We start from the raw sequence: 13,120 nt of genomic DNA on the forward strand, positions 1-13,120 counted from the left end.
TTTATAGAGAAGATTTATGCACTATACGCTGGGTCAAGTGAGTTGCTATAGCCTTGGTGCATTTCAGTTGATTTCAAAAAATTCCGTCCCCACGCTGTATACGGCAGAAATCAGAAATTTTCGCTATGTATTTTACGCCATCCCTGTTACAGTTCATGTTGATCGTATAGAAATAATATCGTGGAAGAAAATCGTGGCCTTGTCATAATATTTAAGTATTTTAGTTTTTTGCTAATGCAGTTTTTGAAACTATAAAACGTTTAGGTACGAGGTTTGCGTGATATAACGCTGTTTCGGCTAGTAAAAATTAAGTGAAAAAGAACTCGAACTGGGCGTTGTGTTTTGACAATCTCTAATATTAATAAACTTACCGAAAAAATATGTTAACGCGTAAAGAAGAGCGTAATTATGTGGTTGTTGGGTGCAATAACATTCAATAACTCAACTATCTCGGATATTCAACTCTCCCGAATCAACATTTTATAACTTCGCAGCTTCACACACCGATTTGATCAAAAAATGTATAATAAATAGACCTATACAATAAATAGACCTATACTATGAGAGGATAAAATATAATTTGCAATATTAATGGTATACTCTTATTTTAATCAACTAGTGCTTAACTTAATTTTTTTATAAATATCTTCTAAAATTAAAGTTATATATCTTTAAAAAATTTTGTTATAGCCGAAAAAGTTATGTCCCCACTAGCAAAACCTGTGCGTGAAACTATGCTCGCTACCGTAGTTGAACTCTTCTAAAAAGTATTAACTTCAATAATAAATCATAATACAAGTTAGACCTTCTGAAGATATCAAAATATTTTTTATTTTTTTTATTTTTGAATTTTCACAACTTATACTTCCTAACACTTAATATAACTTCGAATAATTATATAATTTTTTTTTTCGTTATACTGGCTATTTAAACCCGTGTGTTTGTATATACCGATTGTTTACGATATTCTCCAATGGTGGCAGCACCGGCGGAGAATGCACCAAACCTATAAGCACAGAATATCTAGCTACGCAACAGAAGCCTCGTTACACGTATAAAATCGTAGGTATCAAAAGGAGACAGGCTTGTCTCCAAATCAGATATTTTGATGCAGTAGTTTTGCTACTACATAATAGAGGGCGATAAATTTAAAAGAAAACAGTTTTCTACAAACGAAATTTAAAAGAATTTTATGCAGCGTTGCCATTCAAGCCTACCTTCAAATTTGCTACATCATTTAAACATATTAAAATAGATTAGAGCTCTTTTTTCAAACGTTTAGGTATTTAACTTGCCATGTTAGTTGGAGTTAAATCTTACGAGCTGAATTATATCACTTTGTGACGTTTGATTGTAATTGAATTTCCTGGCGTTCGATTGGACTTATATATACTTGGTATAGTAAGTATCTTCGGTGATATTGTCATATGATGGTACTATGATGCATATAAAGTGGTACCTTAATATAGTACCATATTAGGATACCACTTTCTGACGTTCGATTGGGCTCATATTTGATTATACTTGCGTATTTTTGACGACATTGCAATATTATGGTACCATGAAGTACATCAAGAGGTACCATAATATAGTAGTACCATATTACTATACCATTTCCTGGCGTTCGATTGGTCTTATACTTTGTATACTACGTGTGTTCGGTGACATTGTAATAAGATATGATGGTACTTTGATGCATATAAACTGGTACCTTCTATAGTGCCATATTATGATACCACTTCCTGACGTTCGATTGGGCTCATATTTGATTATACCTGCGTGTTTTTTATGACATTGCAATATTATGGTACCATGAAGCATATCAAGGGGTACCATAATGTAGTACCATATTATACGATACCATTTCCTGGCGTTCGATTGGGCTTAAACTTTGTATGATACGTATGTTCGGTGACACTGTAATATGATGGTACTATAATGCATATAAAGTGGTACCTTCTATAGTACCATATTATGATACCACTTCCTGACTTTCGATTGGGCTCATATTTGATTTTACTTGCGTATTTTTGATGACATTGCAATATTATGGTACCATGAAGCATATCAAGAGGTACCATATTACGATACCATTTCCTGGCGTTCGATTGGGCTTAAACTTGGTATATTACGTATCTTTGATGACATTGTAATATGATGGTAAATGTATGTAATATGATGCATATAAAGTGGTACCTACCTATAGTACCATATTACGATACCATTTCCTGACGTTCGACTGTCCTTAAACTTGGTATACTACGGATGTTCGGTGACATTGCAATATTATGAAGCATATCGAATGGTACCATAATATAGTACAATATTAGGATATCATTTTCTGGAGTTCGATTGGGCCAAAATTTGGGATATGTACTTGCGTTTCTTTATAAAGATTTGTTTAATTAATCATTTTAATTTATTTTACGAATTTTAATTTATTGTACGATGTCGTGACAGCAACTTTTATGCCGAACTAATATATTATTAATTGTACCTGTGTCACTTTTAAAATCTACCTAGGTCTATATAAATAACGTGGCAACAGAAGAAATTTATTATTATAGTATTTTTTTAGTCAATTAACATTTTTTATACTGCATTTTAATAAATTATTTCCATTATTATTAAACGTATATTTCATTACTAACGTTTCAGCATTAATATATATCACTATCAATCGCCCTGTATATTATTAATTATAAAGATAATTAAAGTTATTTTCTTAGTTAACATAATAAAGTAGTGTATTACATATATTAAAAATGTATTTTGTGAGCATATGTTTTCTAATAATATACTTAAACTTAAAACTATTTTAAAAGCCAAACGAATAAATAATATATAATTTTGAATCTGGCAACTGTGCATATTTAGCCGAGCTTTAAGGCCGTTGACGTGCCGTCGACAACCGTCGATCTAAAACCGAAAATTGAAAATTTCCAATTATATTCTGTTTATGATGTTGTCGCGCCATCTAGTATTTTATTTGTGTAATTTTAGCTCTTTCATTTCGAGTATTTTTCTGTTGCGTAGCTAGATATTCTGTGCTATAAGTAAAGTTGTGTTCAAGCTTGTTTTCTGGTCAATAAACACTATTTCAGAGGTGTGTTGATTGGGACCAAAAAGCAAAGACATAGTTTTTGCTATTTTAATGTAGTTTAAAGCAAAACCATAATTAGAAAAAATTGTCACTAGCCATATTTTTGAGTGTAGTTTAAAAAAAGAATCTTTATTAAAAATAAGGAAAATTAGTCACTGGAGTAACAAACAAGGCATCGATCTGCCCGAAGCGGGAAACTCAACGACACAGTGCCAAGTCTACTTCCCGCCCCATCGATAAGACTTTGCCTGATCTAATTTGGATCCATTCCAATTATTTCTCCCGGCTCCCTTTCGGACCCAACTAACAACTCAGGGCCGGTAGTTTTTAACTGGGTGGCATCTAAATCAACCGGGCACGTATTTGTTTTGGACTATCACGATTCAGAAAGTTTCGGACAAAACGAGGACCTGTAAAACTGGGAATTTTTAGGGATTTGGAGAAATCCGGTTGCGATTTGAGATGTTCCGGAAAATTCGTTTACCGGTTATATAGTGAAAATAAAGTTACTACTGTAGTGTAATAACCCAAATTCGTCAACAAAGTTGAAGAGGTAATATTTTGGCCAACTGTATAACAAGAAATTTAAAAGAAAGAAAGGAACATACGTTGTGTTAAAAATTTTTTTATTGTGATTACCTCGGATGCGCCTCGACAGAAGCAATATTTTGGGAAATTTAAGGAAAATAGGTTATGTAAATAAAACGCTGAATTTGTAAATAGCCCTATTTATTTTATTGAATGAAATGAATGGAGTGCCGTACTCTGCCTGGAATTCACATGTAAAAGAGCACGGCAGAGAAAACCATGATCCCTATTCCAGAGAATCTAACTATACTGTCCTGAACTTTAATAAAAGAGAAATAATAATATAGAAACTGTCCTCATACCTTCCACCAAAGACGATTCATTTCTCATTTAAATTACATGGGAATTTGCCACTTTTTGCAAATATTTTTTTTTTTCTCTTGATATTGTTCTCGCGCAGCAATAACAATCACATATTCTTGTAAAGAACTGAACGCTCTACAAAAAAGGTCTCTGACAATTTTTCGATAAACCTACTCTTTCAAAAGTTATTCACGGTTAAATTTATCCACTTGGTAAATTCCTAAATTTTTCAACTTTTTTGACAAAATTATGATTATTTTTGAAAAATTTGATCTATTATTTGAAAAAAAAAGCAATTTTCATGATACCATGATAAATAATTTTGAATCGTGGAAAACAATTTAATGCATGACAGGTAGTTAATTCTAATACTTATTATTTTTGGGCTTGTATTCTTTTGCAGTACCATAATTTTCCCCCTGACTCCTGTACTACAAAGAAAATCATCAAAGAAAAATGCGTAATTAATATTAATTTGATTCACGAAATATTATTTATTTTTAAAAAACTACACCAACAGAAAAAACCTTCGATCAAAGTATTTATTCCTCCGCATAATATATTGGTTCGTTTATTAGTAATATCAACTATATTTTCAAGTTTTTTCCAGACCTCTGCAGTATTTATTATTTATTGACCGTGGAGTTTCTAGGGGATCGAAACTTTTTCCTCCCCTTAGGGACCCTGATGTCAGACGATCGGGATAAATCTTATCGAGATTACCCTTCCAATCATGTTAACATTTGCCAGAACCTAACGTAAACTAATACAGACTAGAACATACGACTTAAAAAAGTCTTAGACTAGTGGAAAACCCTGAGGATTTTCAAAAAGTTCGTGAACTAAGAAAAGATAAATCTGCCTGAGATGCTTATATTCCCTCTTTTTGGATTTTTGATAAATTGAATTGACAGTTTTGAGAAAATTTGTTTCACAGAATTTTTCTGAAATCAAAAATGAAAAAAACATGTACATTTTTGAATGATTTTTCATAACAAAGTAAGATATGATGACCACTTGCTTATTTTTTAAGAAAATCTAAAATTATACAGAAAGAAAAATATGCCAGCCTTATAAAACAAATTATATCAAACAAAACTAATATGATTGTTGTTTTTATGTTCTAGGCAGATGCAGCACTAATGTACGATTCAGTGTACGTGTTTGCTATAGGTCTACAAACACTAGAACAATCACATTCTTTAAAACTATCCAACGTGTCCTGCGACAAAGAACAACCATGGGATGGTGGTCTTAGCCTCATCAACTACATAAATACTGTAAGTAGTTGAAATGTACAGAGCGGAATTTATTAATTATGATTAGAGACAATTACACAGGGTGGTCAGAATTTTATTCGTTAAAAAAATAAGTAAAAAAGTTTTTATAAACGTATGTCTTAAAATGCTTCATTTCGGAGATATAGGGTGTAGAAGTTTAAGAACGGTTACTAGTAGCGATTTTTACCAAGAGATTTTTACGTAAAAAATTACGTGTACTCGCGTAGTTTTACACACACACAGGTATGGACGAAATGTTAATAAAGTTATTACTTTTCAAAACAGTTAAAACAAATGTATGTAGGTGGAGCCCCCTGCAAATTGACATCAAAATTAAATTTCTCATATCCAAAAACTCCCAGACGCTAGCTTTCATCCAAATATTGACGTTACTTCAGAATTTATTTGGAAAAAATCGAAATAAAAATGAAACTTTTAAACCCTGTATCTCCGAAACTAAGCATTTTAGAACATACATTTATACGAACTTTCTTACTTATTTTTATCTGCAGAATATGCTGCCGATAAGTTTCCGGAATACAGTTTGGACCACCCTGTATATTTTTGTACCAAAGAAAAAGTGGAAAATTTTATGATTAATATAAAAAATAAAATTTTCAAGTGTATAATTTTTTATATTTTAGATAATTTTCCCAAATTGATATAAACTCAGGTCGGACTAAATTGTACTCTCGATAATCAAATGAAAATAATACAATAGCCGGACAATAATTAAAAGAACTAATAAAAAAGTTAAAGAAAAATAAAAATAAAGTAATTAATTAGATTTTTTGGGGTTTATTTTTTACACACTTTCACTTAATTACCTACATAATTAAATAGACGAAATTAACAACAAATAAAAGAAATAGAGAGGTAGCAGGAGGAAAAACTAAAGAACTGTCAACGAAATTAATGTAATTTGGCAGGACGAAGTTATCAGATTAGTCGTTAATATAAAATTCGACTGATGTCCGTATTTCGGAAACATCATTAAGACTTTTTCGGAGACTTCGTGACAATTTTTATCTGCCTTTTCTTGCTTAGGCCTCCGTTCGTTCAGATTTTTTGTACTTTAGTTCATTCTACTAAGAATTTGGAGTAAACCAATCCAAGGATTTCTATAGAGTTTTTGTTTTTATCCAGTAATAGTAAAAAATGCTTAATTTAAATGGAAAAAAATAGGCTTTTTAAAATTTATTTGCCTCCACTTTCTGTCTATGGCTAACAGTAGATTGTGTATTTGTGGACGTTTTTTCATAACTTAAAAATATATGATGAACACTTATTGATTTTTTCACCTTTACAAATATTTTATTAGATTTTTATTAAATTTTGTAAATTTATTTACAAAAACTCTAAAATATAAACTTTTATATTACAAAAGCCTAATGCTTATTCCATCACAATGGATCAAAATTAATGGAAAAAAAGTTCTTATAACTTTGAGTTTTTACTTTTAAATTGGCAATTTTGATATTATTTGTAAGTCTCAAGGTGGCCAAAATACTTAAAAACTTGAAAAAGGTTTTTTAATGTAATTTGAATCAAAAGCAGCCAGAAATAAACAATTTTGTTTGGTTTGATCACATTTTTGAACTTCATCGTGATATTTTTTCCTTAAAGAAAATTAAAAATCTAAAAATACTTAAGTACCATATTTTTTAAAAACATATAAACGTCTCTATCAGGAAGCTTAATATTTAGTACTCTATTACGATCCGTACCTTTCCTAATTACTTTTACCCCCACCCTAAAATCAAGGCAAGTAACCTTATCTCTAACGGTATAATTATCTTTTTTCTCCGCTTTCCAAGCTTAAGTTAATAATAATGATTTTAATAATGCTTTGTTTTCCTCTTTATACTCTTCTTTTCCTATAAATTAATTAAAAGTTTCACCCAGTTTTTCGAAAATAAAACAGCGGGCTAAATTGACGGTTTTCATGTTGAATTTGAGGGATGTTATAGGGGGTTAAATTTGTTCAAACTAATTATAAGTTAAGCGGAAGTAAAAGAAATCCTATCAGAGTCTGTAAAAACGTTTGTAATTTGATAACTTATATTAAATTACAGCTGAATTTTATTAAATTATTTTAGGTTAAGATATACTTTTTATGCTATACATGGTGGTCCGAACTGTATTCTGGATACTTCGGTAGCATATTCTTCAGAGAAAAATAAGTAAAAAAGTTCGTATAAATGTATGTCCTAAAATGCTTAGTTTCGGAGATACAGGGCGAAGAAGTTTCATTTTATTTCGATTTTTTCCATGTAATTTATGAAGTAACGTCAATATTTGGATGAAAATTGGTGTCTGGGAGTTTTTTGACATGAGAAATTTTATTTTGATGTCAATATGACTCCTACTTGTAGAGGGCGCCACCTACATATTTTTTAACTGGTTTGAAGAGTAATAACTTTTTGTCCGTAACTGTATAACACTACTGAATAAAAAAATATACAAATATTGACATTATTTGGAAAAAATCGAAATAAAAATGATACTTCTACACCCTGTATCTCCGAAACTATATTATAAGAGCGTTTTTACTTATTTTTATCTGCAGAATATGCTGCCGCAGTTTCCGGAATACAGTTCGGACCACCCTGTAGCAAACCGTCTCAGATGCTGGTTTTTCTCAAAACCCTGAGAATGTATGATGAGTTATATCTCAAGAAATGGGACGCAATAGAATTAAAAGTAATAAAAGCTGTAAAAAGCTAGCTATATACCTAATTTTTACATAGAAAATAGCTTGTAAACTATCTCTATTACGATTGTACGATGTACGTATGATAAATTATGTTAAAGTGATCTATCGAGTGTTGATTTTCCATTAATTTTAGCGCATAGTGAGTAAATCTTTAACGATATGCGACGCGTCGACCTCTTTGATAAACGATTTGTTGACATCGCCGGCCATTATGACCGAAGTGATGGTTGAATAAACCGATTAAACTCGTTTGTCCGCAGTTTGTCAATGTATTTAGCTTTAAAATGGATAAACAAATTGTTTAAATAATGCCAGGATAAATTAGAAATACCCTACAAGGTCTTTTTTTAGTTTATTCACTAAAATAAGTTTACTTGGCTAATTTCTAAAATATTACCAATTTTATTTATTTCCCTGGAAATTATGGTATTTATATTTTTATTTAATTCACATTGACTAGGGGGTTTGATCAATTTATAGTTCATATCAAATAACTAAGTAATTCTACTCCTAATTAACTTAATAACTTATTATAACTCTACTTATTCAACCCCAGAAAATCGCGAAAAAAAAATTTCAAAATAGATAGATAGAACATAGGTATTAGATTAAATTTACGAGAAAGAAAATCCAGAAAAGATCCAGTGGTTCTCAAAATTTTAGCAAAAAGACATTTTTTTGGAAATTTTCAAAGTAAAATAACTCCGTTATTTTGGACTTTTTGAAAAACGATAACGAGAAAATACCTATGTTTATTTTATCGAGATCTATCATCCCTTAAAATACTTGCACTTATTTCTGGGACACCCTGTATGTTATTTAAAAAACCAAAGGACAAATAAACTTGCTTTTAAATGATGTTTTATGTTACTATACCTAAACTTTCCATGCAAATAATCTAGAAATAACATTAAAATTAACAAAGTAACACAAAAGAAACATGCAAAAAATCAAATCAAATTAAAATACACACACCGGAAAAATCTAGGGATATCATTTTATTAAAGTTAAAAATAAATGTTTTGAATAAACAACCACATATTTGTAGGCCGATTCTTTCTACTTTGATTGAAACGAAGTAGTCACACCTATTATTCCTAAATATGGGATATTTGCAGAAGTGTTTGTGCATTTTTTGTCAAATGTATAGAAAGCACATAGCATCAATTGTTCGAATTTAACCTGTACTGGCTATGTTTTTATGATAACTGGCCAGAATTCATTCAAATAATTTTGTTTAGTATTAAACAACGTTATGGAGCGTAGACATCTTAACAGAGACGAAATGCTAAGGGCCATGGGTATGCTCGAAGCTGCAATGCGCCAAATCGACGTAGCTAGAGCATTCAATACAACGCAAAGTGTAATATCTTGATTAAGTGCACGCTACCGTGAAAGTGGTGGTGTTGCTGAAAGGCACACAGGGCGACATCGTTACATTACTACCCCTCAGCAAGATCATTTTTTACAATTAAATGCTCGACGCCGACCGACTCTTACAGCACCAGAGCTTAGTTTAATTCTCCAGGAAACACATAATGTAACCGTTAGTCCTGATACTGTCCGCAATAGATTAAGAGAGGTCAATTTAAGAAGCAGACGCCCCTGGAGAGCTCAACCCTTAACGAGAGGAAATCGAGAGGTACGATATTTGTGAGCACAAGATCATGTTCAGTGGTCGAATGAACAATGAGCCAATGTTCTCTTCACGGATAAGTCACGCTTTGGAATTCATCCGGATTCAAGAAGGCTTAGGGTATGGAGAGAACCAGGAAATCTTATTCGGTTGGATCATGTTCAGGAAGTGCACCCTTATCAAGGTGGAACAGTTATGGTCTGGGGAGGAGTCCAGTTAGGCCGAAAACCCGATCTCGTTTTTCTTGAAAGGTTTCTAACAGGAATCACATACCGTGATTTAATTCTTGAGCCTGTCGTGTTACCATATACCATTTCGAACGAGTTTTTACGCTATTTTTTCTACGACTACAAATTCGCAGCAGATTCTGCTAGTCAGTTTTTGCCAGTTTTGTGAAATAATTTGCGATGTAATGATGACACTTTTCTGACGGTTGCGTTGCGTTTGGCGTTTCAGCTAAACATTGGAGGTTAAATATGTTAAAACTGACACATGTCGTGTACAAAATGACACATGTCGTGCGATAAATCCCTAGCACACAACAGTTTACAAAATGCCAATTTCAGATCGAGTTTTCCGTGTGTCAAACTGCATTTTCTTAGCTAGTCGTAAAAAAATAGTATTAAAGTCCTTCTTTAGTCTTTTCAAGCAATGCAATGGTTACAAGATTCTTACCTTTTTAATTGAGCTTACTAATGTCTTTCAGGTTGAATTCAAGGGCCTAACAGGCCCTATAGAATTCAAGGAGGGAAAACGTATAAGGTTCAAGCTGGACCTACTGAAATTAAAGCAGCACGCTTTGGTGAAAGTTGGTGAATGGCATCCAGGTACTGGAGTGAATATCACCGACAGGAATGCCTTCTTCGATCACGGTAACATGAACGTCACACTTGTGGTCACCACAATCTTGGTAAGTCTATTTTATCTACAGTCGTTTAAGAGTTTTATTTCCACTCATATGAAGCGTTTAATATTTATTTTTTATACAAGACGATAATGCAATTTTATCGTCGTGTATAAAACAATATATTTTTCCATAGCGAGTTGCGTTTTAAAAAATATTCAGAAATTATTATTTCACGAAATTTATTACGAGTAGAAAAAATATTATGCTGGGTTGACGTTGGTTTCTATGTAATTTGACAAATAAATAAAGCTGTCTCTTTAGTTGTCAGATGGTTGTCAGTTTTGAGTCGATTGCTGATTGAATTGGAGCCAGAAATGGCTCAAAACGAAATAAGTAAATTACCAACAGATATTCAGGCTGAGGCGACAAACGCCATATCCAAACTACTTCCATTGAAATCCAGAATAACTTATGTAAAGGAATACAAAATTTTTCAAAAATGGAAGTAATTAAAAAACGTGCGAAAAGAAATAACGTTTTTAACCTGTCCTCGCTGTTAAAGTATCATTTAAACTACCCTTGTGGTTAAAGTACTAATTTATCTACTATTTTTGATAGATATAAAGCAATTTTAATAGTTGCTATGGAAAAATAATTATTTATATATTCAGGAAATGTGATTTGAAACAAAAACTGAATTAAAAATTCAATTTCTGTTTCACTTTTTGTAAATACTTATAAGGCAACCTACGTATTAAAGTTTGTAGTGATATTTTTTCTGTTTTTTACTTGTTGTTTGCATGCAATTAGGAAACGCCATACGTCATGATGCATGCTTGGAAAAACTATACGGGAAACGGTAGATTTTACGGCTTCTGCGTAGACATCCTGGAAAAAATCGGAGAAAAAGTCGGATTTGACTATCTTCTGGATCTGGTTCCTGACGGAAAATACGGAGCCTTTGATCCAGAGACTGGCTTGTGGAATGGCATGGTTAGGGAGCTTATGATGCATGTATGTACATGATTTTTTTTTGCTTGTTTTTTTTTCTACTTTATACTAGACAAAAACCCTTTGAATAAGAAGACTAAGGAAGGAGCATAATGCTGTCCAAGTATTCATGCATGGTGGGCGGAAAAGGCACCATAAAAGCTCTCTAGGGTGGGGATCCTTGACAGTTCTGTTTGACGATTCATTTGACACATTTGAATTTGATTTGAAATTTTGTGGATTTGTCAGTCTTTACGGAGCTGATTTTATGTTATTTATTATTTATTCTACTACTGATAGCTGTATAAAGGTAGTAAATCTAGATGGAAATTGTGGCAGAACTTAAATTAACAGTGACACTATCGCGATTTATCGAAAAGACTCTAAAATAGTTGGTTGTGTAGCGTGCGGTAGATCTCGGCAAAAATTGAGTGAAATAATGGAACAACTTTTCGCTAGTAAGTGTCTATATAATATAGATACGTGTAGTAAACCGATCATTTATGAAATTCACTTAAATTAACTAAATTATATATTTTTGTTGCATTTTAGCTTTTATTTATTACTTGTCAAAGATTAGATGTCAAAGAATTTAGATACGTTAATTTGACTTGCTTCAGTAGCGTATCGGATGTTTGTGTTAATAAATACTTATTATAACATCTATTTTTATTAGAATTATGTATTTTTATAACAATTTTAATAACTACCAACATTTATTCACAACGTAAAATAAAACAACAAATTATTGAGTCTACCCCACATCTACCCTACATCATAGTTTTACATTTTTTAAATAAAATTAGAACGACACTGATAAACCGGAATTTAAGTCGGCCATATTTGAGGCCCATCGCGGTGTACCTAAGATTTTTGATATGCTCCTTCCTTAGTCTTCTTATTCAAAGCAAAAACCAAACCATTATACAGAGTATTATACAAATAAGTATTTTAACAGGTAGGTAATACATTTTGTCCATGAGGGAATCAAACATGTAAGCTAGTAAGTCAAAGAGCCTTTATTTAATTTACTATCCTGACTCTAAAATTATATTATAGGAAAATTTACAAACGAAATTATTGCACAGGGTGTTTTAAAGTTAAGGTAAAAAACAACCCCTCAAAAAAAACTGAGTTTACGAATTAAAGTTGATCTATACTAATATAAAATCCTTAAGTGACTGACATACTGATTAATCACGATCCTGCTCAAACCACTCAACGTAAGAAGCTCAATTTTGGCATACAGGTTGATTCTAAGGTGTAGAGGTTCGATACGAAGGGATTTTTCGAAATTCCAGTTCCAAGAGGGTGAAACCACCCCTCAAATATTACAATATTTTTATTTAAAAACGGTCAAGTTTCCGAAAAACGTTTAAACACGTATATTTTATTTTGTTTTTTTACATATTTTAAGATTTTTTAAAAATGTATACAGGGTGTTTCTAAAAATCTGGTCATTGATTAATCACGATCCTGCTTAAATCGCTTGACGTAAAAAGCTGATTTTTGGAAAACAGATTGACTTTAGGGTGTAGAGGTTCTAAGGGGGTGAAACTATCTCTCTTTTTTATTTAAAAAACGGCCAAGTTTCCGGAAAAACTCTTAAACGCGTATATTTTATTTTGTTGTTTTACATATTTTAAGATTTTTTATA

The 13,120-nt window shown here is 31.8% G+C and overlaps 1 protein-coding gene across 6 annotated transcripts in view; it reads left to right on the forward strand.

Moving 5' to 3' along the window:
- Positions 1 to 13,120, forward strand: part of LOC115878981 (glutamate receptor ionotropic, kainate 2-like) — a 63,350-nt gene that overhangs the window by 36,192 nt on the left and 14,038 nt on the right. For 4 of the 6 annotated variants that reach the window (XM_030895591.1, XM_030895592.1, XM_030895594.1 and 1 more), the window contains exons 7-9: positions 5,122 to 5,274; positions 10,333 to 10,536; positions 11,284 to 11,487. In XM_030895591.1, the coding sequence (XP_030751451.1) occupies positions 5,122 to 5,274; positions 10,333 to 10,536; positions 11,284 to 11,487 (561 nt within the window). The remainder of the gene's footprint in view (positions 1 to 5,121; positions 5,275 to 10,332; positions 10,537 to 11,283; positions 11,488 to 13,120) is intronic. The other 2 variants (XM_030895593.1, XM_030895595.1) reach the window with 1 other exon arrangement.

The sequence above is a fragment of the Sitophilus oryzae genome, unplaced genomic scaffold (genome assembly GCF_002938485.1).
Source record: "Sitophilus oryzae breed Bouriz unplaced genomic scaffold, Soryzae_2.0 scaffold_154_pilon_pilon, whole genome shotgun sequence".
In the NCBI taxonomy this organism is placed as follows: domain Eukaryota; kingdom Metazoa; phylum Arthropoda; class Insecta; order Coleoptera; family Curculionidae; genus Sitophilus; species Sitophilus oryzae.